This window comes from Oryctolagus cuniculus, chromosome 6, assembly GCF_051225735.1.
Source record: "Oryctolagus cuniculus isolate XC-2025 breed Fujian yellow rabbit chromosome 6, ASM5122573v1, whole genome shotgun sequence".
In the NCBI taxonomy this organism is placed as follows: Eukaryota; Metazoa; Chordata; class Mammalia; order Lagomorpha; family Leporidae; genus Oryctolagus; species Oryctolagus cuniculus.
Genome location: NC_142872.1, coordinates 3,239,031 through 3,266,938, shown reverse-complemented (window position 1 = coordinate 3,266,938; position 27,908 = coordinate 3,239,031). Strand labels below are relative to the sequence as shown.

The window sequence follows — 27,908 nt, the reverse complement described above, 5'->3', positions numbered from 1 at the left end:
TAATTAAAAAAAAAATTCTTGAAAGCAATACAATTTGATAGGTTTAATTTCTACTTAATAAATAGTCTTATATTTGAAACTGTCTCTGTGAATTATTTGACACTGGTTATTTGCATATTTCTGCCGTCTACCCTTGTGGCACCAAACTCTCACCGTTGAACATCAAAGTGAGCTGCAAGCCACACTGTCTTAGTTTCCCTGGCTCACAACTTATTTCTGTAATTCATGTGTTCTGGAAACACAAGGCTGGTGCATATTCCTAGAGTGTTTTGGAAAATTTCTGGAGTGTTTTGAACTAGACATAAGAAGGGCATCATGCAAAGCAGTGACACCTGTTAAGGGATCTGCACAGCGGAGATGACCTCAGGACTGGGCGACTTCTGGCCTGGGAGGGTGGAGGAGTTTAAGTTAGAGGCCCCTGGGTAAATCGCCTCTTTGTAGTCGCTCTTCGACAGAGGCTGGCCAGAGCAATAAAGTGATGTGCACTGCGAGATAACGAGAGAAGCAAGGACACAGCACGGAGACAGCACCAAGGCCCCTGCCAACACCTTCAAGATTTGCTTCAACCAATGAAAAGGCAGGCGACAAAACCCTGGACTTTGATACAGAACGTGACTATGCTCGGTCCTCCCCCGATATAATTCAGGCACTTGATTCACTCAAACTGCCCTCTTGATGAGGAAATCAGTCATTGCAGAGTGGACTGAGATGCATCAGTAACAGGAGCTGGGGCTTACTTGTGGGTGGGGGGTCAGATAGTTCTCTTTTTTTCTTTTTTAAAAAAGATTAATTTATTTATTTGAAAGACAGGTTCTTTCCCCAAATGGCTACAATGGCCAGGGCTAGGCCAGGCCAAAGGCAGGAGCCTGGAACTCCATCCATGTCGTCCATGTGGGTGGCAGGGGCCAGGCACTCGGGCCATCTTCTGCTGCTTTCCCAGGTACATTAGCAGGGAGCTGGTCAGAAGCAGAACAGCCAGCACTTGAGGCGGTGGCTGAACCCACTGCATCCAAATGCTGGCCCCAACACTGGTCCGGGACCAGGTATTTCCTGTGCTATTGATACAGTTTTCCCACTCAGTGTAACATAAAAACCAGTCTTCTCCAAATGAAAGCAGCTATTTCCAGAGAATATGGACGACATTAGACACAATGACTCTATCAGCATTAATGTCTTGCTTCTGCTGCCTGAGCTGCAGCACAATGGTTAAGGAAGGGTCATCAGGGCAAAGGTCATCAGAATTCTGCACAATGTTCTCTCAAAGCTTCAGGGAGGCTGGCGCTATTTCAAAGTAAAAATAGGAAATATTAGAGCACAGCAAAATTATACAAAATAACTCACATATAGTAAGTATGCAATAATTATAATTATATTTTCAAGTCACATTTAATATCAAGTCAATATGCCCATAATGCAAGGAAATTACTGTTATTTGAAATCAGAGATTTCAGACCTTATTGGCCCTAGATGTAAAAATCAGTGTCCCCTAATGCAAACACCACTTCAATTCATTTTGAAATTTCACTTCGACACAATTCCACTTGGCCATATTCAGGAAAATAAAAGTCAATAGTTTGAGAATATTAATAATCATAATAAAACAGAAGTACAAATCAATAAAATCTCATTTGATTCTCTACATTTCAATTATCCCATTGACTCTCTGTGTAAGAGAAATCAAAGTTTACTGGTTATATATTTTCTTGGGATTATGTGGTAGACAAAGAGCATTTTGCTACCTATACATCTAGTAGCCAAAATGTTTTTTTAGGACTTAGCTAAAGTTCCTCTGATGCTAGTAAGACCTATCAGAGGCCAAAGCAAACAAATACAGAAGCAAAAAGCTCTTAACTTCCAAATTCCTACAACAATGCCTTCAAAAACGATTTGTTTCATTGTTCACAGTGAGAGGTTCTAAGGACAAGCATTAAGATTTTGTTGGGGCCCATGCTATTGTGCTGTAGGTTAAACCCATGATGCCTGTGATGCTGGCATCCCTTATGAGCACCGGTTCATGTCCCAGATGCTTCACTTTCCAATCCAGCTCCCTGCTATGGCCCAGGAAAGCAGCAGCAGAAGGCCTCAGTGCTTAGGCCCCCACACCCACGTGGGAGACCCAGAAGCAGCTCCAGGCTGCTGGCTTTGGATCAGCTCAGCTCTGGCAGATGCGGCTATTTGAGGAGTGAACCAGTGGATGGAAGACCTCTCTCTCTGGCTCTGCCTTTCTCTGTAACTGTTTCAAATAAATAAAATAATTTTTTAAAAAAATAGTGAAAACAAAGGTTGTCCACCTGCAGCCCTTCTTGGAGTGCTCATTACCAAGTAAATGAAGCCCACACCTGTGACAGCACCAAATCCTGACCCGTAGACACCAGGGAAAGCCCGCATGGGGGAAACCCTCAGGAAAGCAGTCATGGAAAGCAAAGCACGTTAACTCTGCAAGCAACTGTGCCAAGACCAGACACAGCCGGTTTCCATGGAATGGAGCAGAGACATCTGTTTCTGCAGCCCATTGCCCTCAGAAGTGTTTACAAAAGCCAGCTCCATTTAAGAGTAATGAGACCTCTCCAGTATCAAACACAGTTTTGGAAGATAAAGGTTTAAGTCTTCTCATTGTGAACATTCCAGGAATAGAACATCTCAAAACTGAGTCGTGGGAAACCTTGAGAAACAGTCGTGATCCACACTGGTCCCTTCACAGATATCTGACCTTGGAACGTCAGCAGTTCCTCTGTTACATTCAAACGCCCTCCCTTGATGCTAAGATGCTCTTGGAGCTCTCCCTCCTCGTGGCTCTCTGGCCTGGCCCATTCACTAGAGATGCACACACAAAACCTAAGTACCTCGTCTTTACGAAGGATGGTGTGCTTCCTCTGGAAATAGTCTCAGATTCCCCTCTTCTGAAGCCTCTCGAAGTCCCTGATCCTTGATAGCAGCCTGCCTCTAATCTGAGCGGCAGCGCCGACCAGCTGTTTCCAACACTTGGAAAGTAAGCCTGCTCTGATGAAGCATGTGTGGGGTACTGTAGAGGTTCAGATTATTTCACACAAACACTCTCACACTAAAGTTGTTAGAAATAAGCATTAAGGGGAGCTGGGAAGTCTTTCGTGCTTTCTCCCTTGGATCACTTCGCCTGGTGTTTTCAGTCCTGGTGGCTTCCTAATGCGCAATCATCAACATCTTGAGAGTAAAAGTCAACTGTTCACAACAATTTGAAAGCTTTCAAGTGATTCTGGAGTTCAGGAAACACTTCCAGATTCCTACTGTTCTGTCCCGTCCCTATCCTAACACCACCAACAGGCACCCTGTGGTCCAGCAGGGTGAGGTTTGTCCACCCAGGCCACAAGGGGTATGGTGAGCCCCAAAGATCATGGGGCGCCTTCTTAGAGAAAGTAAGGGATTGGGCTTTCTTGGGCTTTGGTGATGGGCACAGTTGATGTGAAGTTTAAAGAAAGGAGTGTGCTCGGGCTCAGGGTCACGTGCCAACACCAGATCTGGACAGTGAACCAGACCTACATGTTTTGGTTCCTTAGGAACTACAAAGTCGTGATGAACCAGGAATTGGCATCAAAAGCTCCATCCCTGAAGCTCTGGGGCTGGGGTGGAAAGTGAGATGTGCACTGCACCAATGGGAGCAGGTGCTGGCCACAGGATGGGAAATTTTATTCTCACTCATACACTCCAAATCCACAAAATTCCTGATGTCTAAGATTTTAAAGAAGAGAGTTTCTCAGGAAGGAATTAGGAATCACTTAAAGAAGGCATCATCACATGGCACTTAACTGCATGGTGTCCTCAGGAGAAACTGTTCCCTAATCTATGTTTAGCTGTCTTTTTTTCTCCCTTGCTCTGCTACTTCCTTTAATGCTGGGCTACTTTGTTGCACCATGCCTTGTGTTTCTTATGCTTTTATTTAAGGTAATTTGATTCATTTTAAAGACTTCTTCACACATCTGTTGGACTCCTTTTACATTTGTATCGGCTGAAGCTCTCTGCCAGGCAAAAGGCCCAGGTTACCATGCACAGAACCCAAGAGACATTCCTTTCCTGTGCCACAGACTTCACAATCCAGGCCTTTAAATCCAAGGATCAAGAGAGTCTGTCACCCACTAGGAAGAGTTAACACAGGTCACATCTTCGTGCCAGCCTGAGTATCCCAGAGAGAGCCCTTCTCCCAGAAGATCCATCCGCTCTTGGCAATTACTCGATCACACAGTATTCTCCATGTGGAGCTGAGGGTGAGGAAGAGAAGATGTAAGGAAGGGGAGTGGAGACCACAGGGAGGCTGGGGCCTCATCAGAAGGATGAAGGAGGCAGAAGAGTGGCAGAGGTCATGGAGGGCTGAGATGACCAGAGAGTGAAGGCCGTCTAGAGAGGAATGAGGAAGGCGGGCGTGACAGCAGTCAGTGCACAATATGTTCAAATGAAGAAAGCCATGGAATGAAAAAAGGAGGTAACCAAGGCTGAGCTCGAAAGACGCAGCTTGTGGAGTCCGTGGGGTTTGTGGCAGAAAGGACCGCAACCGGGTGAGTCTTTTGCTGACAGGTTCCATCCAAGGTGAGATCAGTGAGCAGTTCTGTGAGCACAGATCCGCGCTCCTCAGTAGATCCCCACAGCCCTGGATCAATGCCCTGACTCTCCTGTGAGTCAGAAGCAGTCTGCATGCAGCTGTGTTATAGACGCTGCCTATTTCCATGAAAAACATGTATGTGTTCACATATAAGAAATTAACATGACTTACTGTACTTGATAGGTAAATTGTTGAATGATCAGTCTATCTCTTATAAAGTAGATGAATCTGGTAATTAATTTTAAAAATAGAAACTTTATTTATCTAAAGAAATCTTCTTTTTTTAACTTTTACTAAGTCTTAGAATTGATACAGGAATGACTGAGCCACACAGGTCCCATCAGAGGAGGCACAAGCACCATACACTTCAAATAAATCGCACTCCAGGGTGTCTGTCAAACTAAGCAGCTTAACTGAAAATAAAGTCTGAAAATATCATTTCATTATTAATAAACATTCTATTTATTCTCTAATTTTAGTAATCAAATTGGATTTTAAGTTTTGAAAATGGAAAGATGAATATAATGGTTTTGTTTCACATAGCTTATGAAGGTTAAGATAGAATCATTTCTAGTAGTGGAGTTTCAAAATTACTTTGAACATAGATTTCTTTTTGAAGATAAATTAAACTATCACTTTTGAAGCTGCTGATAGGCAGCATAGGAACCTATTGGGGAAAGGTCTCTGACCACAGCAGGTTCAAGATGCGAGGGTCAGACCCCTCAGACCCGTGCTGTGTGGACCACCCTGTAGTCAGGTGCTGTTGACACAGGGTATGTGCCTGACCAACCATGACCTTTGGTGCTGGGGAGAGGGAGCAGGAGGATGGAGAGTGGGCATGTCCTAGGCCTGATCCTAGGGTGTGGACAGTGGGCGTGTCCTAGTCCTGATCCTAGGGTGTGGACAGTGGGTGTGTCCTAGGACTGATCCTAGGGTGTGGACAGTGGGTGTGTCCTAGGCTGATCCCAGGGTGTGGACAGTGGGCGTGTCCTAGGCTGATTCTAGGGTGTGGACAGTGGGTGTGTCCTAGGCCTGATCCTAGGGTGTGGACAGTGGGTGTGTCCTAGGCCTGATCTTAGGGTGTGGACAGTGGGTGTGTCCTAGCCTGATTCTAGGGTGTGGACAGTGGGTGTGTCCTAGGCCTGATCCTAGGGTGTGGACAGTGGGTGTGTCCTAGGCCTGATACTAGGGTGTGGACAGTGGGCGTGTCCTAGGACTAATCCTAGGGTGTGGACAGTGGGTGTGTCCTAGGACTGATCCTAGGGTGTGGACAGTGGTTGTGTCCTAGGCTGATCCTAGGGTGTGGACAGTGGGTGTGTCCTAGCCTGATCCTAGGATGTGGACAGTGGGCATGTCCTAGGCCTGATCCTAGTTGTGGATAGTGGGTGTGTTCTAGGCCTCCTCTTCGTGGAGGAACGACACAGGACCCTGCGTTGTTCTTTTGTCTGCTCGGCCCTCCCCGGGTTTGCTGCTGGTTCTTCCCGGGTTGGCTACCATCCCTTCCACCTCCGTGGAAGGGCGGTTCCCCCTGCCACATTCCCCACTTCCGCGGGGGAGCGGCACACCGCCGACCGGCTCTCATGGGGGCTGCACAGGTGTTCCTTCAGATAGATGTTCCTTGTGCATGTTGTCTCTCTCTTCCTTTATAGTCCTCTTCCACCAATCCCAACTCTGCTACCCACACGCCGAGTACGCTGCTCTCCTCCAATCAGGAGAAGGTCCTGCTGTTTATTGGTTGAACTGGAGGCAGCTGGGTAGAAGCTGTTTCCTCCTCTCCCAGCGCCATATTGTGGGAGAGCAGATGCATAGAATAAGTCTTAATTCCAGTAACAGTATAGTCCGAGTTGCTCCCCACAGGTGTGTACTAGGCTGATCCTAGGGTGTGGACAGTGGGTGTGTCCTAGGCCTGCTCCTAGGGTGTGGACAGTGGGCGTGTCTTGGCCTGATTCTAGGGTGTGGACAGTGGGCGTGTACTAGGCCTCATCCTAGGAGGTGGACAGTGGGCGTGTCCTAGGCCTGATCATAGGGTGTGGTCAGTGGGCGTGTCCTAGGCCTGATCCTAGGGTGTGGACAGTGGGTGTGTCCTAGGCCTGATCCTAGGGTGTGGACAGTGGGTGTGTCCTAGGACTGATCCTGGGGTGTGGACAGTGGGCATGTCCTAAGGCCTGATCCTGGGGTGTGGACCGTGGGTGTGTCCTAGGCCTGATCATAGGGTGTGGACAATGGGCATGTCCTAGGCCTGATCCTATGGTGTGGACAGTGGGTGTGTCCTAGGCTGATCCTAGGGTGTGGACAGTGGGTGTGTCCTAGGCCTGATCCTAGGTGTGGACCGTGGGTGTGTCCTAGGCCTGATCATAGGGTGTGGACAATGGGCATGTCCTAGGCCTAATCATAGGGTGTGGACCGTGGGTGTGTCTCTAGGCCTGATCATAGGGTGTGGACAGTGGGCGTGTCCTACGCCTGATCCTAGGGTGTGGACAGTGGGCGTGTCCTAGGACTGATCCTAGGATGTGGACAGTGGGCGTGTCCTAGGCCTCATCCTAGGAGGTGGACAGTGGGCGTGTCCTAGGCCTGATCATAGGGTGTGGTCAGTGGGCGTGTCCTAGGCCTGATCCTGGGGTGTGGACAGTGGGTGTGTCCTAGGCCTGATCCTAGGGTGTGGACAGTGGGCATGTCCTAGGCCTGATCCTAGGGTGTGGGCAGTGGGCATGCCCTTACACCTGACAGACGGTCTGGCGGGAAGGCACCAGCCTCTGGTTCCAGCATCTGCCTCCAAATGCAGGCTCCAGTCCCCTGCGGTAACAACAGCAGAAGAGCTTTCCACTGCTCTCTGAATGTGCAGAGTATGTCGCCCCAAAGGTGGTGTTCAGAAACAAACCATGGGGCCTGGTTTCAAAGCGATGCTCTGCCCAGCTGCACTCAGCACGCCAGTTCCAAGTGAGCACCAGGAGGTCCCTGGTGCAGCAAGCTGGTGCAGGAGGGTCCCGTCCCATGTGGGGACACAGACCGTTTATGTGAGAGGAGTGACCACAGCCGTGAACTTAAACACAAAAGGGGCAGGATCTGAGGAGCCAAAGCATCATTCTGAAACTGATTACTTTTTAAATCTTTTAGTTCACTTTTCCACGTTCTTTTTGAAGACAGAGATTGTACATTAGAAAATGAGTTTGGAAGTCATGACTCTCACACACGAGTGAAACCAGACAGAGTTCTGAATGAAGACAAAATTGTGTGCTTACATTCAAAGGTCGTGCGGAATCCGGTTAAAATATGAAGAACGGAGTCAACGTGGAATGACCACCTTTGTGGGTTTGGTTGTACTTTTATGACAGCATTGGGTTGTGTTTGACGTAGGATGATGGAGGCACAGGCTGGACTTCAATATTGGACCTGAAGTGTAAAATTCTTTGCCCATTACTTCCCTAAACTGCTAATCGGTTATGACAGCACCTGATTCCATGCGTCATCAAACAGGTGGTGTCCACGCCTTCTACCTCTGAACACAGTGCAGGTACTTGGCAAACCCCATTGAGACTCTGTGTGCATCCAGCTGCTGGCTGGCACTTGTTCACGAGTCAACATCTTTCTAGGACTGAGAGACAGGGACGCATCATGGACGTAGACAACAAGACACTAGCCCAGGACTTCGTCTTGCTGGGCTTCCCGGGGCCCCAGGCCCTCCAGCTGTCCCTCTTCTCATTGTTCCTCGTGATTTATGTCCTCACAGTGAGTGGGAATGTGGCCATCCTGGTGCTCGTGGGTACCACCCCCCAGTTACACACTCCCATGTACTTCTTTCTGAGCAACCTCTCTTTCCTGGAGATCTGGTATACCACCGCCGTAGTCCCCAAAGCCCTGGCCGTGCTGTTGGGGAGGAGCCAGGACATAGGGTTCCCCAGCTGCCTCCTGCAGATGTACCTGGTCTTCTCCTTAGGCTGCACAGAGTACTTCCTCCTGGCTGTCATGGCGTACAACCGCTACCTGGCCATCTGCTACCCGCTGCACTACGGGGCCATCATGAGCAGCCTGCTCTCCTTGCTGCTGGCCCTGGGCTGCTGGGCCTGTGGTTTCCTGGCCATCGTGGCACCCACTGCCCTCGTCAGCAGCCTGTCCTTTTGCGGTCCCCATGCCATCAACCACTTCTTCTGCGACATCGCGCCCTGGATCGCCCTGGTCTGACCAGCACACAAGCCGTGGAGATCGTGGCCTTCGTGATCGCCTGTGTGGTCATCCTGAGTTCATGCCTCATCACCGTGGTCTCCTACGTCTACATCATCAGCACCATCCTCAGGATCCCCTCGGCCAGTGGCCGAAGCAAGGCCTTCTCCACGTGTTCCTCCCACCTCACTGTGGTCCTCCTGTGGTACGGGTCTACCATCTTCCTGCATGTGTGAACCTCCATCAAGGACGCCCTGGACCTGAGCAAGGCCATCCACATCCTGAACACCGTGGTGACCCCCGTTCTCAACCCCTTCATCTACACGCTCCGGAACAAGGAGGTGAGGGAGAGTCTGCTGAGAAAGTGGAAAGGAGGTAAACTCCCCACGGTGTGACGGGGAGGTGTGCTGTGTGCCGGCCCCCAGACTGCAGGGCTCTCCATTCCTGCAGCATGGCAGGTGTTCTGATCATGGCTCCAAGTGCACCACAGAGTGACAGGGATGCTTCTTTGGTTCCAGCGGGGAGAAAACAAAGGGGAAACACCTGAAAGACAAAATCAGACCTATCAAGGGAAACACTGTGTGCAGGAGCTCTCCTTTCTCACGCAGGAGGGGAACAGGAGTTTTTGTTAAAAGCAAACTATCTTGTCCAAGCGAAATAGTTGTATATTGACATGGGTTTTCTTTTGAGTTTTTTTTTTTATAACATTAGGGACACATACTCAGTGTGAAGCGTGCATTACTAAAACTCCAAGTTCTCGTTCTTTGTAAGATTTTTTTTATCACCTTGTAAATCTGGGGTGTAAGAACTAGGACAGGAAAATGTATGAAATCATAATGGAAATGAGAGTGCCATTATTCCCACATGATATTTTCTTGGGTGAGGTACGGTAATAGATGCAGATGGCAGGGGAAGCTGCTAACTTACAAGATGCCACGTCAGATTCACCAGGACTGAAAGGGTTTGAGTAAAGCTATAGAAGTCCCATGATGATCCATGGTCAAGGTGCTGTCCCACAGAATTAGAGTTTCAGAGAAAAATAACCTTGGGGTACAATAATTAGAGTGTTTTTGTTTTTAATTTCCCTCCAAAAGACCCCATCTTAAGGAGCCAGAAGCAGGCCTTGCCTTCTCAGCCATGCACTCAGGAAGATTCACGTCCCCTCACCCACTTCCCAGGACTGGGGATAGACGCTGCAGTCGGGGGCTGGCCAACAGAGCCAGGCAGAGGAGCGGGCTGGGGCTGTGTTCTTCCCCCAGGAGGAAGGCGGGGGCTGGGAACAGCTGCCCTCAGACCTCCCTGTTCCCATCATTGGGAACCTTTCCTGGTTTTGGAAGTGAATGGGGCGGGGAAGGCTGCATGTTGGAAGGACATAGGAGAACATGTTTTAACTGAGACCGAGTCCCCTGGCAAAGATGTGTCTCTGTTGAAAGTCTACCTCCTGGGGCCGGCGCGATGGTGCACTAGGCTAATCCTCCACCTGTGGCACCGGCATCCCATATGGGCACCCAGTACAAGTCCCGGTTGCTCCTCTTCCAGTCCAGCTCTCTGCTGTGGCCCAGAAAGGCAATGGAGGATTGCCCAGGTGCTTGGGCTCCTGCACCTGCATGGGAGACCAGGAAGAAGCACCTGGCTCCTGGCTTCCAATTGGCGTAGCTCCGGCCATAGCAGCCATTTGGGGGAGTGAACCAATGAAAGGAAGACCTTTCTCCCTCTCTCACTGTCTGTAACTACCTGTCAAATTAAAAAAAAAAAAAAACTTAAAAAAATCTAAAAAAAAAAAAAAGAAAGTCTGCCTCCTTAGAGACCGTGGGAGGGAAAAGTGGTTCACATGATTTACACTTTTGGTCAGAAAGGATGACCCAAAGACCCGGGGAGGCCCATGTTTTTTTGTTTTGTTTTGTTTAGATTTTTTTATTTATTTGAAAGGTAGAGTGCAGACAGTGAGAGGGAGAGACAGAGAGAAAGGTCTTCTATCCGATGGTTCACTCCCCAGATGGCTGCAACGGCTGAACTGCACTGATCTGAAGCCAGGAACCAGGAGTTTCTTCTGGGTCTCCCACGTGGGTGCAGGGGCCCAAGGACTTGGGCCATTTTCCACTGCTTTCCCAGGCCATAGCAGAGAGCTGGATCAGAAGAAGAGCAGCTGGGATTAGAACCGGCATCCATATGGGATGCTGGCACCACAGGCACAGGATTAGCCTACTGGGCCACGGTGCCGGCCCCACAGCCGTGTGTTTTAAGGCTTAGACTCAGTGAAGAATGCACAGCCTTGTAGAGAAGCAACTGGAAAGCAAGACTGGGCTCAAAGGGTAACAAACGGAGGGGGCCCAGCCTGGCCCTGCTGCTCAGCCCCTCTCAGCCTCTGGGAGTCCATACCCAGCTCCAGTACATGGCATGGCACTTGTCACTTGAGGTTCTCCAGGGAGAGAATAGAGAGGCATTTTCCTAGGTTGGAAGAGGAATCTTTCTCTCTCTCCTTTCTCTCTTTCTCTCTCTCTCTCTCTGCCTCTCTCTCAGATTTATTTATTTACTTGAGAGGCCAGACAGAGGGAGAGACAGAGAGAGAGGTCTTCCATCCACTGGTTTACTCCCCAAATGGCCACAATAGCCAGAGCTGAGCTGATCCTAAGCCAGGAGCCAGGAGCTTCTTCTGGGTCTCCCACATAGGTTCCCAAGCACTCGGGCCATCTTCCACGGCTTTCCCAAGCCATCAGCCGGGAGCAGGATCAAAAGTAGAATAGCCAGCACTCAAACCAGTGCCTCTATGGGATGCCTGTGCCTCAGGCAGATGCTTAACCTACTACACCACAGTGCCTGTCCTGAGGAATCTGGCTTCTATGACTTGTTTTGGGACAAGGGTTGGGGATTGAACTAACTGAAAGCATATTACTCATCCAACAAATACTTGCCAAGCAACTATGAAAGGCACTGTTTATATATAATAGGGAAAATCACTGAATAAGAAAAAAAAAACTCTCCCTTCACATAATAAGGGGAGAAAGGCAGAATATAATAAAATGAATGAATGAATAAACTTGACAGTATGTTCTTCATTAATAAGTGGATGGAATAGTTTAATCAGCAGTAACAGATTTAATCCGTTTATTTATGTATTTGAGATACAGACAGTTTCCCATTTGCTGACTCACTCCCCAGATGCCCACATCAGCTGGTGCTGGGCCAGGGACAAAGCCAGGTGCCTGGGTCTCCATCTGGCTCTTCCACATGGGCAGCAGGGACTTGACCACATCTGCTACCACTGCTGTTCCCAGGGCGTGCCTCAGCAGGAAGCTGGCATCAAGAGTGGAGGCAGGACTTGAACCCAGGCCCTGCAAAGTGGGACTTGGGCCTCCCAGCTGGTATAGTGACTGCTAAGCCAAACACTTGCCCTGCCAGTAATGGATTTAAAGTCCTACATTTAAGTTGGTAAAAGGAACTTTCAAAAACCAAAACAAAGTCTAAAATAATGCTCTAGGGCCAGCATTGTGGTGCAGTGGGTTAAGCTGCTGCCATGCGACACCAGCATTTCATATCAGAGCACCGATTCCAGTCCTAGCTTCTCTGCTTCCCATCCAGCGCCCTGCTAATGCACTTGGGAGGCAGCAGAAGACAGCCCAAGGGCTTGGGCCCCTGCACCCATGTGGCAGATCCAGAATAGGCTCCTGGCTCCTGCTCACAGCCTGGGAAAGCAGAAGATGGCCAGAATGCTTGGGCCCCTGCTACCCACATGGCAGATCCACATGGAGCTCCTGGCTCCTGGCTTCGGCCTGGCCCAGCCCTGTGTTGCACGCATTGTACAGGGTGAACCAGCAGATGAACAATCTCTGTCTCTCTCTGTTACTCTGCTTTTCACATAAATTAATGAAATCAATCTTTTTAAAAAATAAAATAATGCTCTGAGATATTTAAAGGTACATTTTAAGGCAATAAATATGAAAATGTGACTGAATATCTCTGAGGAGAGAGAAAGGGAAATAGGATCTGGAAAATATGAATTACTTTATCTGCAACTGTTTTCAATAAAAAGTGTAAAGCAAATAAATAATAGAAGTTTCAGTAAAAACAGAATGTGACCGGTTCACTAGGAGACAGAGCAGGAAACATAAGACTACTGCAGTGCCAGGATCCCATCTGGACACTGGTTCAAGTTCCGGCTGCTCTACTTCCCCTCCAGCTCTATGCTATGGCCTGGGAAGGCAAGAGAAGATGGCCCAAGTCCTTGGGGCTTGGCACCGATGTGGAAGACCCGTAAGAAGCTCCTGGCTCCTGGTCAGATTGGAGCAGCTCCAGCTGTTGTGGCCATTTGGAGTGAACCAGCAGATGGAAGACCTCTCTGTCTCTACCTCTGCCTCTCTGTAACTCTGTTTCAAATAAATACATAAATCCTTAAAAAAAAAAAAAGATTGGTGGAAAGAATTGTGGAAAGACCCTTGATGGCTACAGGTTTCTGCTGGCTCTGACACACTGCCATTGGCGGGGTCAGGGTCTGGAGAACAGCGGGGCTCCATGGCAAGCAGGCCAGACCTTGCAGCATGGGGCTCGGAGAGAAACCATGTGGTGCTCAGGAGCCTGCTGAAGCTGACACTCGTGTTTGAAGGCTTGGGGGTGTCTGAGACATGGGAAGGCAGTTCTGTCCTTACAGCAGGGCAGAGTGCAAACACTTTTTCCAGCTCAGAGATTTTGACTTGGGGGCAGCGTCTGAGCATGGGAACAACCAGGACCAGACCCGACTCAGGATGGAGGGCCACCCTTGTGGAGTGGAGAAGACCCTGGCCCAGGCTGGGGCTTCCATGGCTCACTCAAACTCCAGGTGATGCCATGACCTAGCCATGAGTTCCACCATTCAATCTCAGCATTCTAAATAAAAGCTCACACAGGAGCTGGTGCTGTGCTTTAGCAGGTGAAGCCACCACCTGCTGTGCCAGCATCCCTTAGGGGTGCCGGTGTGTGGCTCAGCTGTGCCTCTTCTGATTCAGCTCCCTGCTAATGCGCCTGGGAAAGCAGCAGAAGATGGCCTAAGAACTTAGGGCTCGTCTAAGACACTGCCCTTGGCTTTCCTCACTGACCTTAGCTTGGATTTTAGGGGCCTTCCTAAGAAGCAGGCTGCTGTCTTTGGGAAATGATAGGAAAAGGAGGTTTAGACTCCAACTGAGTGCCCTTCAACCTGGGATCCTGACCCCATCCAGGTCTCCCAGGCACTGAGGGATGGGGCTGTGTTTGCAGAATTGTGCACAGTCAAGGGGATGGCATCAGGGCAGGAGAGGAACAGTCAGCAGCCCAGAGGGCCTTGGGAGCTCTTCCTGCTGGAAGGGTCCATGTCCTGGACCTGGAGGAAGTGACCTCACTTCCTTGGTGACGGGCCACAACAGAACATGGAACTCTGGTAACCAGGCACCCACATTCTAGTGGTAGCCATTGCCAGCTCACTTGATAGGAAACGTTGCAGGGAGAACTATGTTCCCTTGCTGCTGCCCTTCAAGGCGAGGCTCTCGCAGAGCCAAAGCCCAGAATGAAGGTCTCTTCCAGCGTGTAACACGCTGGCTGAGCTCTCACTATGGATGCCTGTGGCCACGGGGGAGGAGGCAGCCACAGGTAACAGGGTTTAGCAGCCCCGGGGAAGTCCTGTCCAGGCCTGGCGTCTCTGGTGACCCCACATGGGCTGTTCTCCCGTCCCCACGAAGGGGACAAGAGGAGGGGCCCTTCCTGCACAGCACCAGGACTCAGGTGTTGGAGGACGGCTGTGGTGCCATCTGTACCCATTCCAGGGATGGTGGATGGGAAAGTGGGTGTTGGGGGCCCTTTTGTCTACTCAGGAGTTACATCTGAGTTCTCCTGTGTCCCCTGGAGTCCTCCTGGCTGGGGGTATATACAGATGTCCCTACATATGTGACCTGGGGAGTGGAAATACTCACGGGGTGTCTCCTGTGGGACACTGACGCCTTCTGGCCTGGCTCCGGGCACTCTGTTTGCAGGGCTCCACGCTGGAGATCAGCAATGATTCCCATGAGGAACTCATCTTCTCAGGCAACGGACAGGTGCGTCAGGCCAACAGCCATGGACAGTGCTGGGCTGGGCTGAGGGAGGGGCCTAGGGAGATACACAGGCAGGGACTCAGATGAGCAGGCTGGGCCGAGGACCAGAGCCTGGATATAGGCACCTCTGGGCCCCGTCCTGGTGTTTCCCACCTGAGTGACTGACCCCAGTCTGGTTCCTCAGAGATCTCGCCCCTCTGCTGCCCACTGACAGCTGGGTTATGGCAACCCCATGTCGGGCCCTGGTGGGATTTTCAGGGGACAGGTTACTACTGGTTCCCTGGATACGAAGTCAAGAGCGTCCGCGTGTGGGACAGCACTGTTTTCCCACCCAGCCCGGGAATCCCGGGCAGGGGTCACCTCCGCTGTGCTTCCAGACCTCCCCAGAGCCCATGACAGAGAACCCAAACCCCACACACAGGCGTGAGGCTTACACTCAAGAGAGAGAGAGACTACTCCATGCACGTGTCGGCAGTGTGTCTCTCGGTCAGCCCTGGAGCCCCCACCCGTCTCCATCCTGTTCCATGAGAAAGGACATTTGTACTGCAGCTCAGCTGGGATTCCAGTGCTCGTCCCCGGCTACCCTGCTTCAGGTCACAGCCTCAGAGAGCGCCCCTGGAAGCCTGGTCTGCTGGGCAGTCACAGCCCAGGGCCCACACGAGGGCAGCTCTCACACAGCAGTTTGCACACAGTGCTGGGGGCTGGATGTGCCTGTGTCTCCTGCTTGTACATGTCCATCTCTGTTCCCATGTTCTCGTGTTCTCCCGTGCTTCTCTGTGTCCTTGTCCCCTCTCCTTATCAGCATGGCAGAGCTGGGGCCCACACCATGGCCTGGCCTAACGTCCATCACCTCCTCAGGAGCACATGGCACATGCAACCACACTCAGGGACGCAGAGTCAGAGCGTCACCGTCGCTCTCACAGGAGCTAATGCCCTGCTGAGACAGAGGCCCAGACAGCACTTGCTGGGGAGAGGGGCTGAGGTGTCCCCTGGAGCAGCCATGGTCAGATCACCGTGCAGAAGGGCTGTGGCCGGGACACTGCCAGCTGCCATCTCTGCACTGCTGCTCCCAGCTGCTGGCCTCCCTGGGGGGATACTCTGCCCTCCCCACTCTCCCACGCTGCTCTCTAGGCGGCCAACAAAGTCACTTTGGGCCTTTCATTCCCAACCCCCCAGGGATGTGAGGGGTCACCTGGTGCAGCTGGATGCCCTCTGTGAGGGGGTCTTCTCCCAGCCCAGACTCCCATGGTCGGGGGTCCCTGGAGCTACCTCTGAATCCTGTCTCTGCTGGTCCCCCCTAGTTTGGAGGTGTGTCCACACTGCACCTGGCGGAGGTCTGGCCCCTGCGGAGCCTGCAGCCAGGCACCGGGGTGAAGCTGGAGGAGTCCCTGGTCCAGGCCTCCCCAGGAAGAACCATCACTTACCTGTCCACTCTGCTGTGCTCATATGGTGACTTCAGCACTGTTCCGTATTTCCTGGACCAGATATTCCATAGGTGAGCGTCTGTGCTCTCCAGGCACATGGGGCCTCTGCTGCCCCCTAGCCGTGGCTCTCTGTGCCTGTGTGCTCCTCTGAGAAGTGGGGTGGTGTGGGCGTGAGCCTCAGGGGTTGACAGGGACCATGTGACTGCAGACATGGCAGGGGCCTGGTGCCTGCTCTGTGGCCAGGGCTGCTGGCGCTGCGCTCATCCCTCTTCTTCTGGTCTCTGCACCCTCGGGACTCAATAGCCCATGGCCCTCGAGGTTTGGAAGACCCCACAGAGAGCAGCCCTGCCTTCCCATCTGTAAAGGAGGCCTCCCAGCCCCAGTCCCTGATTCAGACAGAGCAGGGCCCGGGCACTGGGTGTGGGGCCCAGGCCCCTCAGCTCTCTGGCAAGGGTCTGTGTGTGGTTCATCCCCACAGCACGTGAATGTTAAGCGCTGGGCAGTCACTTTGCAGACACATGTCACAGCTCAGCGAGCAAAGCAGACAGCATTCACAGGGCCTCTTGATCTGGGAGGATCCAGACTCTCCCAGCTGAACGCCTGCCCGGATCCTGTCCACAGGGTCAGAGGGGAGAGGATCGTCCTCCCATGGTCTTGCCAGGATGTCAGAGCCCAGGCCCCACTAGGACATCACGGACTGTGGGTCCAGGCAGGGGTCTTCTGTCCCTACAAACTGTAGGAGCGAAATGTGGGCTGCGGCTGGGGAGGGACAAACAGCGTGTGGATCTCCCACTTCCTGTGACTCCTCTGAGAGTACTGAGGACCAGGGACTCCCCGCAAAGGAAAGGAGAACAGAGCTGGGAATGGGGTCCCAGAACTGCAAAGGAGAGGGGAGGCTGGGGCACAGAACAGCCAGGGGTCCATGCCCAGCACAGGTGCTTCCCAGTTCTGCCCACGCTCTCAGCCCACCCCAGGAGGCCCAGACCTACAGAGATCCTGAGAAACCTGCTCCTAAGTCTGCCTGGAGCCTCCGTGCTGAGTGCTGGGGGCCCTCCCCTCAGGAAAGAAGGTCACTGGGAGGCTGTCACCACGGGGTGTGCACCAGCCCTGTTGACCAGGTCTCCCACGGCCGGGGCAGCCCTGGAGGACTTGGGGGTGGGGTCATGCTCTGGACAGGCTGAGGCATGCCCAGGGTCCCAGAACCACAGAGGGGCCCCAGGCAGTGCAGTGTGACGGCCAAGGCCAGCCTCTGACCCCACTGCCCTCGCTTGTGTCCCCAGCAACATGGCTTCCTTCCTGGGACGCTGCAGAGACCTGTACAAAGCAGAGCTCCATGGCCGCACCAGCCTTCCACTGCTGAAGATGAAGGTGGGCTGCAAGCCTGTCAGCCTGCCTGGAGGAGACCTGGGGACCCAGGTGTACTTTCTGTATGCCCTGCCCGGACACGCCCAGCACCCTGAGGCCAAAGCAGACGGTGAGGGGCAGCGCAGTCTGCAGGTCTCTCAGGGGTGGTGTTTGGGGCTGGAATAACCTTCCAGGCAGTGCGACCTCTCAGGGTTTGCAGAGGCCACTGGAAGGTGATTCACGTTGGCGACCCTTTCTCTTCTTCCAGCTCCTGCTCTGCGTGCAGGGCCAGCACCCTTCCGCGCACTGGCTCTGGAGCCAGCTGCAGCACCACTGACTCAGCCAGGACCTGCTCCAGAGCCAGGGCCAGCTTCCCCACGGGGCCTGCCTCCATGCGCACAATCAGCACCAGGGCCAGCTCCACAGGCCTCCTCTGGCTGGGCTGGGACTGCAGAGGAGCTGCCTGGGGCGGAGATGGTTGACATCACCGCCTTCTCCCCCAGGACGATGGCAGAACAGCTCACACTTCTGGATGCGGTGAGCAGCCGGCTCTGCTGGGCAGGGCCAGGACCACGGCGTCCCTGTGGCACCTGCTGTCCCACACAAGCCCTGGCCAAGTCCAGTGTTCTGAGTCAGCCCAGGCTTCATGTCTCAGCCCCAGTGTGACCCGGGCTCGTTTCTCATGTCCTAACCCACCTGTCCCCTGTGCACAGCAGAGATGGGACACACTCATGCCAGGTGCACAGAGCGACAGACAGAAAGCTGGGCACGGTGTGGCCCAGTGGTGGTGGAGGGCACTCACTGAGGTGCAGACAGGCCCCCGTCCTTGCTGGTGTGCCCAGAATGCCTACCTGTCTCAGCACTGATCAGGCTTCAGAGTTGGACGGGGTCCCAGAGCAGACACACAGAGCCCTTGTTGTAGCTGCCACAGGGAGGTGCGCTGGGATGGGCACATCAGCACAGGGCTTATGGCGATGGGCTGAGGGATGGGGAGTTGGCCAGGATGCCCGGGAGAAAACACCTCTGTGTCTTCTCTCCAAGAATGGGCTCTGGGCCGTGGGGCTCTGAGCACCCTCAGTGGGCTGCTGCTCCCACCGCTGTGAGCCCCATGCACAGCACTCCTGCACTCTGAGTGGGGGTGGCTGTGCCCATGGGACACTCTCCTCCCCAGGAGCTGTTCCAGAAGGTCATGCCCTTCCACTGCCTGGGCTCCGTCTGGACCAAGAGCAACAAGGGAGGCAAGGAACACCTGGCCTCCACTGTCCATGCCACCGTCCAGCAGTTCAACTGCGTGACAAATTGTGTAGTAACCACATGCTTGGGGGACCCCAGCATGAAGGCCACGGACAGGGCCCGTGTGGTGGAGCACTGGATCAAGGTGGCCAAGGTCAGCCATGGGCAGACAGGGCCCTCACTCACTGCACTCTGGGAATGGCCACTTTGCTTTATCAGCCGTCGGGAGTACACCCTGTGGCTGAAGACCCTGCACAGACCCTGGGCCCTTCCTGGCAGGGAGGGGCCTGACCTGACTCACTTCCCCCAGGGGTGCATGCTCACCTCCCACCTGAACCTCCGTGTGGGTTGAACCCAATCCTCTCCCTGTGAGGGTGGCCACAGTGCCCTCGTGCCTTCCTGTGGCTCCGTGGGCATCTGATGCAGCAGGGGGATGTCAGCCCAGGGGGATCAGGTGACTTCTCCCTCATCTGCTCTGCTCTCCAGGAGTGCCAGACCCTCAGGAACGTTTCCTCGGCCCATGCCATCCTCACTGCTCTACAGACCTCCCCAATTTGTCGCCTGCAAGAGACGTGGGGAGAAGTCTCCAGGTGGGTGCCTTCTCCCACAGGAGCACCAGGGTGTACCTGGGACCCTAGGACTCAGCACTAACCCCCATGACTCTGGGAGGGGCCAGACATGGACTCTAAGTGGAGGCATGGGGAATGGCACCTTCGAGACCCCTAGACCTTCTGCCTAATTTTTGCTGCAGGATTATATTTACTTTGCTGAAGGCACCAGTTCTTTAATAGTGCTCCTGGGCAGCACCGGAGCTCCCTGTGCAGGTGAACTTGAGGCTGAACAGTGTTGCTCAGTGGAGGGGAGGGGCCCAGGAGAACCACTTGAGCTCCCCGCCTGTCCCCTGGGCACCAGGGCTTAGGGAACTCAGTGGGAAAGTCACCTGGGCCGTGTGTATCCTCCTTGCTCTCAAGAAATGGGAGCTACACTCACCACCCTCCCATCACACCGAGTAGCTCTTCCTGGTTTCCCATCTCCACAGGAATAGCTGCAAAAAATTTGAGCGCCTGTGTGAGAAGGACAATGGCTTGAGCAGAGATCGGCTCACCAAGGTAGGGAGGCTGGGAGGCGGGGCAAGTGCTTGGGGGGTAGGGAGGGAGCAAAGTGTCGCCACCCAGAGCCTGTGCAGGCCCTGCCTGTCACTAGAGATGATCCCTGGGGTCCACTCCCTGAGTGGCAGGGGAGATGTGCAGCAGAAGCTGTGGTTCGTGCTCAACCCTGCTGGGGCTGGGGGGAGCACCCAGTGGGGCTGGGTGGCCAGCACCTGTCAGTCAGGCCTCCTGAGACCACCTGGCCCTCTCTCTCCATGGCGGTGCCTGGCCAGGGACCAGGACACAGAGAGCCCTGATGGACTCCTGGCCAGGGGTGCAGCTGGAGCTGGGGTGAAGCAGTGGGGTGCCGGTCAGCTGGGGGCAGGGCAGGCTCTCCTGTGTGGCCCTGGGCTGGTCACTGCCCATGGCCTCTGATTTCTCAAGTAGAGGATGGGGCTGATGAGCCTGTTGTGCAGGGCTCCCGGGGATCAGTGAGGCACCAGGAAGGGTGATATGCGGTGCAGGGCCTGGCCTTCCTCCCAGGGGACAGTGAGCAGGAGGAGGGCAGGTGTAGGATGCTGAGTCAGAACAGCTGTGGTGGGGGGGCACCCAGCACCCTCGCCAGTCAAGGAGCAGACCCAGGGAGGCCCCTTGCTCAAGGTGCCCCCAGTGAGGGTGGCAGCCACAGCATCCAGATAGAGTACATTTGGGGGAGGGAGTCAGACATGCAGTGCCTCAGCAGAGGGCCCAGGTGTGGGCAGGGGTCAGAAGGACAGGCCCTAAGACCCTGACCTTGATCCTGGCAGAAGGGAGCCTTCAAGCTTGCTGCCCGGGAGAAGAATCCGCAGAGAGCACAGATGAGGCTGCGGAAACAGCAGAAGGTGCGTGTGCCCGGGTGAGGGGACTCCTCCGTCACACCGGGGCCCGAGCCACAGGAGCAGGGCCTCCACCTCCAGCCCTCCCTGCAGTCCCCACACTGCCTCAGTGGCCTCCACCAGAGAGACCAGAGCCAGGGCCTGGGGCAGCTGGGCTCTCAGTGCACTTGGGGCTGAGGTGGCACTCGGGGCCACACGGCCTGTGTGCCCTTGGACATCCCAGCAGGAGTCCTAGGGGTGCCTGCTGTCCTGGGAGTAGCTGGGAGGATGGAGAATGGGGGAGGCTGCCAAGGTCCTGGATGGCTCCCAGGGGAGACATGAGCCAGGGTCCAGGAGCTGGGGTGGAGGGGTCTCTGGGGCCAGGGCTCGGGGGGCAGCTGAGAGCAGGTGCTCATCACCACCCCCTGTGGCACAGGGAGTCGTCCCCTTTCTTGGCACCTACCTGAAATACCTGGTGATGTTGGACACTGTGATGGGGGACTCTGTGCATGTGAGTGATCCTGGGGCAGGTGGGGTGGGCCCGGGTCCCTGAGGCTCAGGGTGGGGGGTGTGGGGAGAGCCTGGACTGCATTCTTAGCCTTCAGCGCTGCCCCCCTCTCCTGAACCTCACAGCCATCCCTGGGGCTGGGGCTTCACTGCCTCTGCCCTGGGAGTGTCGGGGCCTCCAACCGGGTGCCCCTCCCTTTCCTGGAGGGACAAAGCTACACAAGGTCTTGGCTGAGCCTCCTTGGCCTCCCCTCGGGTAGGCTCCATGGGCAGAAGAGAAATTGGGCCCAGCAAGGTCAGGAAGCACTGACATGGTCAAGCACTGCCGCCCATCCCAGCCTCTGTTTCCCTCCTGTCACCAGGCAGGGGAGAACAGCAGGTGCCTGAGCCTCAGCTGCCATGTCCCCTCTCCAGAGCTCACCCAGATCCTTGTCCTTTCCCACCCACATCCCCTTGATGACCTCATGAAGGGGAGGGTCGGGGCTGGGCCCGGCTGGGGGCGGTTATGATGGACTCTGTCTGCCTTCCAGCAGGCTGATGTCAGCTTCCAGAAACTGAATAAGGTGAGCAGCTGTGGCCTCACTCAGGGCAGGAGGGCACTGGGGGTCACAGGTGGCCCCGGTCGGGAACCCCATGCATCACCCCTGCAGCTTTGCTCTATTAGGAGGGCTGGGTGCACATGAGGGGGAGACCCATCCTAGGGCGGGTGCGGGTAGAGGACTGGAATCAAGGAGAAGCCCCTGGGGAGGGGCTGTTTGCACCCCCATCGGAGGCCAGGGTGGGGCCTGCATGGGCTGGAGGGGAGGAGGCCTCTTAAGAGGAAACACCCAGAACCCCACAGCCCCTCCCCTACCAGGTCCCCACAGCGTTCCCAGCCCAGGCCCTGACAGTGTCCTGTGTGTCCCTCCATCCCCAGGAAATGAAAGTCCTGCAAGAAATCCAACTGCTTCAGGTGGCAGCGAGCAAGTATTATTTTAAGCGTGATGAGGAGTTTGGCGTGTGGTTCCGGTCTGTGGAGTTTCTCACTGAGAAGGAGAGGTGAGTGATGGGCAGGAATCAGGTGAAGCCTAGTGTGGGGGTGGGGAGGGCTCTCCCTGCTGTGCAGCTGCGGGGAGCATCATCCAGGCCCCCTGGTGGGCAGCAGGCCCTGTCCCATGGGCACTGCTGGCCCCAGGACTGCAGCTCCTGGACAGGCCCTGGGAGGGAGGCCTGAGCTGAGGCTCTTGGTGGACTCATGGCTGTGCTCTCTCCGTTAGCTACACCCTGTCCCGCCAGCTGGAGCCCCCTGTCAAGAAGCCCACAGCAGCCTCAAGGCCATGAACACCATCGTGATGCCCTCGTGACCAAGTGCCTGGGACCTCAGGGGCAGATCTGAGCTCATTGTGAGCCTGGTGCCTGGGACAGTGGCCTCCCTGCTGTGAAGCTGAGGCCTGCGTTGTATCAGTTTAATTGCCCCTCTTATGTTTTCTCTTTTCCTCCATTTAACTATAGTCACTGTTAGTAACTCCCTAGTAGAGTTTTATTAAAGTTAACATAAATATGTTGCACCATGAGTTTCATTCTTCCTCGTCATTGCTTCCCCATTACTGAGGTTGTGAGCGGTGTTCCACCCGTGCAAATGTGCCGCGGACATGGGCCCCTCCTAGTTGCAGCTCCTGGAGCTGCACCTGCTGGTTGAGGTTCCCTGAGGTTCTTCTCCTAAGAGGAGCTGGCAGATCATGTGATGCCTGGTGTAAAAACACTACCTCACTCCTCCTGCATTTGCTGCCCTGGGTTTAGGATGTTGGGTCCAGCCTGGCCTGGCCTGACTGTGGTGGGCAAATGGGAGGTGAACCAGCAGATGGAAGGTCTCTCTCTCACTTTGCCTTCTAAATATATAAAAGAGGGGATGGTGCTGTGGCATAGTGTGTAAAGCTGGCACCTACAGTGCTGGCATCAGGGGTGTGTTTGAGTCCCGGCTGCTCTCCTTCTGATCCAGTCTCTGCTATGGCCTGGGAAAGCAGTGGAGGATGGCCCCAGTCCTTGGGCCCCTGCACCCATGCAGGAGACCCTGAAGAAACTCTGGCTCCTGGCATCCGATCAGCCCAGCTCCAGCCATTGTGGCCATTTGGGGAGTGAATCAGCAAATGGAAGATCTCTCTATCTCTCTGCCTCTAACTCTAGCTTTCAAATAAATAAATAAGTAAAATAATAAATCTTTAAAAATAGAAAAAAGAATAAAAAGCATTTTAGATGGAATGTAGAAATACTACCACAATGTCAAAATGCTTTATCATAAAAGTTTGTTTTGATATCTGTATCACTACGGGACACATTAATGGCTAGTATCCCTAAGACATCCAAATGAATGTGGTGCTTATTTTCATAGGAACAAGCCGTCTGTTTCTGGAAATAATGGACACACTAAGGGCTGGGCTTCATGGCAGCAGGTGCCCCTTCCTGACACTTGCTTTGGTCTCTCATTCTCCATCTTCTCTGTATTAACTTTTCTATGTCCCCACATTTTCACTGGAACTTGCATCTTCAACCTGCGAGGCGACAGCAGTGCTGCAGGGTCAGCACCTGTGCCTGTGGACGGCACATTTGTCTTCAAGTCCCCTCAGGCAGAGCTGTCTTAGGAAATGTTCCTGACACACCTGGGAGCCACCAGCTTTGCAGAAGCTAGGCACACCTGAGGGGAGTCCCAGGGCCTCAGGCACCAGCGCTGACACACAGTGGGGCCAACCGACACCTGACGCTTGCTGTAAATGATGTCGGAGGGCAGGGACTCTACCTGGTCTTTCTGATTCCAAAGGCTGACTTGAACTTGTCTTCTTGCACTTTGCTGTGTCTCACCTTTGCCAGCGTTGAATCATTGCGTGAGTAGTCACCATCAGGCACATGGCAGTGTTTTCCGGTTGGGGCTCTGAGTGCTGGTATTTAAACTCTGGCACAGGTTTTGGTGACACGGCACAGATCTGTCAGGTATGTACATAGTGGAGGAGCTACAGCGTAGAAGCTGCATCTCTGCACCCTGGGAGACACTGCTGGTTCCTGGAACGCTTGTAGCATTGCACACCCACAGCACGAGCTCCCTTGCATGGCCGCGTCCCTGCCAAATGGTGCTGTCATTCCCATTGTGATTGCCTGACTGCTCTGTGCTTTCAGGCTCCATCTGAGTGTACCTGATTCCTAAAGAACTTGAACATTGTTGCAGGTGTTGGTCACTGAAGAACCTCTTTTATAGAGACATTAGGGGTGCGTGATGGGGTGCTGTGGGGTAGGCCGTTGCTTGGGACAGCTGCATGCCATATTGGTGTGCTACCCTGCTTCCCATCTGGCTCCCTGCTAGTGCAACCTGAGAGGTAACGGATGCTCGCTCAAGTGCTTGGGTCCCTGCCGCCCACACCGGAGATCTGGATGTATTCTGGGCTCCTGGCTCCTGCCTGGCCCAGCCCTAGTTGCTGCAAGCATATGGGGCCATCAGCAGATAGATCTCCCACTCACCTTGCCTTTCAAACAAATAGTTATTTTTAATTTATTTTAAAACATTGTTGCTGGGGCCGGAACTCAGCTTAGCGGGTAAAGCTGCCACACCTGCAGTGCCGGCATCCCATATGCGTGCTGGTTTCGATTCCCAGCTGCTCCACTTCTGGTCCAGCTCTCTGCTATGGCCTGAGAAAGCTGTAGAAGATGGCCCAAGCCCTGCACTAGCGTGGGAGACCCAGAGGAAGCTCCTAGCTTTGGATCCGTGCAGCTCCAGCCACTGAGGACAATTGGAGAGTGAACCTGCAGATGTAACACCTCTCTCTCTATCTCTGTAACTCTGACTTTCAAGTAAATAAATCAATTTTTAAAAAATAAACACATTGCTGCTTTTTTTTAATTTTTTTATTATTTTTTTTATTTTTATTTTTGATAGGCAGAGTGGACAGTGAGAGAGAGACAGAGAGAGAAAGGTCTTCCTTTGCCGTTGGTTCACCCTCCAATGGCCGCCGCTGCAGCTGGCGCACCGCGCTGATCCGATGGCAGGAGCCAGGAGCCAGGTGCTTTTCCTGGTCTCCCATGGGGTGCAGGGCCCAAGCACCTGGGCCATCCTCCACTGCACTCCCTGGCCATAGCAGAGAGCTGGCCTGGAAGAGGGGCAACCGGGACAGAATCCGGTGCCCCGACCGGGACTAGAACCCGGTGTGCCGGCGCCGCAAGGTGGAGGATTAGCCTATTGAGCCACGGCGCCGGCTCACACATTGCTGCTTTTTATTTTTAGGTTTATTTTATTTGCTTGAAAGTTACAGAGAGAGGGAAAGAGATCTTCCATCCATTGGTTTACTCCCCAAATAGCCGCAGCAGCCAGTGCTGGGCCCGGCCAAAGCCAGGAGGATGGAACTGCACCCAGGCTTCCCACGTGGATGCTGGTGTTGCCAGCTGTGACTTTACTTGTTACGCCACAATGACCTCCCCCGCCCCTAAATAATCTGTCTACAGGCACTTCTTCAGCTGCCTCACAAATACCTTGTATATTTTACCCACCTCAGCTGAGGCCAGAAATGCCCGTGGCCAAGGGAAGACAGATGCTTCTGCTCCAGCACCCTCGGGCCTGGTGGGCTGGGGGCCGCAGGTTCTCTCAGAGAAGCCCCTGGCCATGCCCCAGCCCTGCAGGCTCTCCAGACACAGGCCACAGTCTTCCTGCCACCAGGTACCTGGCTGTGAATCACAGCTGGGCGCCCTGACAGTACCTGGGGGGTGAGACTGCCTCCTCTGGGCTCCAGTCCATCACAAAGCCCGACTTGCAGGTAGACACTCACCGGAGAGCAGAGGGCTCCTCTCCCAGCCAAATGTCCGCAGCCATAGGAGAAATCACCTCCCTGAGGCCAAGGACGTGCTGGGCACACACGGGTCTGGCTGGGATGTCACAGAGTGGACGTCACAGAGGGCCCATCTTCTGCATGGCAATGCCCCCATCCTGGCTGACTAGAAACCAAGGGCTTCGCCAGTTCTCTGAGGTCTGACTGCAGGGTTGGACCATGGTTCCTGTTCCTAGGGAGTGGGTCCATCTACCCAGCACTCACTGAGGCTACAAAGCCTTGTAACTGGGTGTCAGGCAGACGCCTCTTGGTGTGAAGTGACGGGGTGACATGGAGCACTGGGCACCTCCACCCAGCCTGCTGCCCAGCGGTGGGCCCGACACAGGAACACCCAGCTGATCCTGGCACCCCAGCTCAGCTGCACAGCCCCCAGGCCTTCTCACTGGAGCGGAGCTGACACAGCTGCCTCCCGGGAGCAGCAGCACCAGCTCCAGCAGACCACGGGTGCAGGGCCTGTGCTGACACAGGTGTGACCATGGGTGCAGGGCCTGTGCTGACCCAGACGTGATCATGGGTGCAGGGCCTGTGCTGACCCAGACGTGACCACAGGTGCAGGGCCTGTGCTGACCCAGACGTGACCACGGGTGCAGGGCCTGTGCTCACCCAGACGTGACCACGGGTGCAGGGCCTGTGCTGACACAGATGTGACCAAGTGCAGGGCCTTTGCTGACCGAGACGTGACCACGGGTGCAGGGCCTGTGCTGACCCAGGAGTAACCAAGTGCAGGGCCTGTGCTGACCCAGACGTGACCACGGGTGCAGGGCCTGTGCTCACCCAGACGTGACCACGGGTGCAGGGCCTGTGCTGACTCAGATGTGACCAAGTGCAGGGCCTGTGCTGGCCCAGAAGTGACCACGGGGGCAGGGCCTGTGCTGACACAGACGTGACCACGGGTGCAGGGCCTGTGCTCACCCAGGTGTGATCACGGGTGCAGGGCCTGTGCTGACCCAGACGTGACCACGGGTGCAGGGCCTGTGCTGACCCAGGTGTGACCACGGGTGCAGGGCCTGTGCTGACCCAGACGTGACCAAATGCAGGGCCTGTGCTGACCCAGGTGTGATCACGGGTGCAGGGCCTGTGCTGACCCAGACGTGACCACGGGTGCAGGGCCTGTGCTCACCCAGACGTGACCACGGGTGCAGGGCCTGTGCTGACACAGATGGGACCAAGTGCAGGGCCTGTGCTGACCCAGACGTGACCACAGGTGCAGGGCCTGTGCTGACCCAGACGTGAACACACATGCAGACTGTGCTGACCCAGGTGTGACCACGGGTACAGGGCCTGTGCTGACCCAGACGTGATCATGGGTGCAGGGCCTGTGCTCACCCAGACGTGACAACGGGTGCAGGGCCTGTGCTGACCCAGACGTGACCACGGGTGCAGGGCCTGTGCTGACTCAGATGTGACCAAGTACAGGGCCTGTGCTGACCCAGGTGTGACCACGGGTGCAGGGCCTGTGCTGACCCAGGTGTGACCACGGGTGCAGAGCCTGTGCTGACGCAGGTGTGACCATGAGTGCAAGGCCTGTGCTGACCCAGACGTGAACACGGGTGCAGGGCCTGTGCTGGCCCAGAAGTGACCACGGGGGCAGGGCCTGTGCTGACACAGACGTGACCACGGGTGCAGGGCCTGTGCTGACCCAGGTGTGATCACGGGTGCAGGGCCTGTGCTGACACAGATGTGACCACGGGTGCAGGGCCTGTGCTGACCCAGATGTGACCACGGGTGCAGGGCCTGTGCTGACCCAGACGTGACCAAATGCAGGGCCTGTGCTGACCCAGACGTGACCACGGGTGCAGGGCCTGTGCTCACCCAGACGTGACCACGGGTGCAGGGCCTGTGCTCACCCAG

At 54.5% G+C, this 27,908-nt stretch overlaps 1 protein-coding gene and 1 pseudogene across 1 annotated transcript; both read left to right on the top strand.

Annotated features, from left to right (window-relative positions):
- Positions 1-8,182: 8,182 nt before the first annotated feature.
- On the top strand, positions 8,183-9,123 carry LOC138850040 (olfactory receptor 6F1-like; annotated as a pseudogene).
- A 5,375-nt stretch (positions 9,124-14,498) lies between these two features.
- On the top strand, positions 14,499-22,648 carry LOC138850047 (ral-GDS-related protein-like). The gene is made up of 15 exons (XM_089335764.1): positions 14,499-14,513; positions 14,704-14,766; positions 14,978-15,008; positions 15,784-15,863; positions 16,065-16,258; positions 17,468-17,661; positions 17,800-18,068; positions 18,703-18,918; positions 19,251-19,354; positions 19,804-19,873; positions 20,659-20,733; positions 21,143-21,217; positions 21,744-21,776; positions 22,130-22,251; positions 22,470-22,648. Exons 1-15 carry the CDS (start codon positions 14,499-14,501, stop codon positions 22,531-22,533), a joined length of 1,605 nt encoding a protein of 534 aa, XP_089191890.1. The 3' UTR covers positions 22,534-22,648.
- Positions 22,649-27,908: the final 5,260 nt, after the last annotated feature.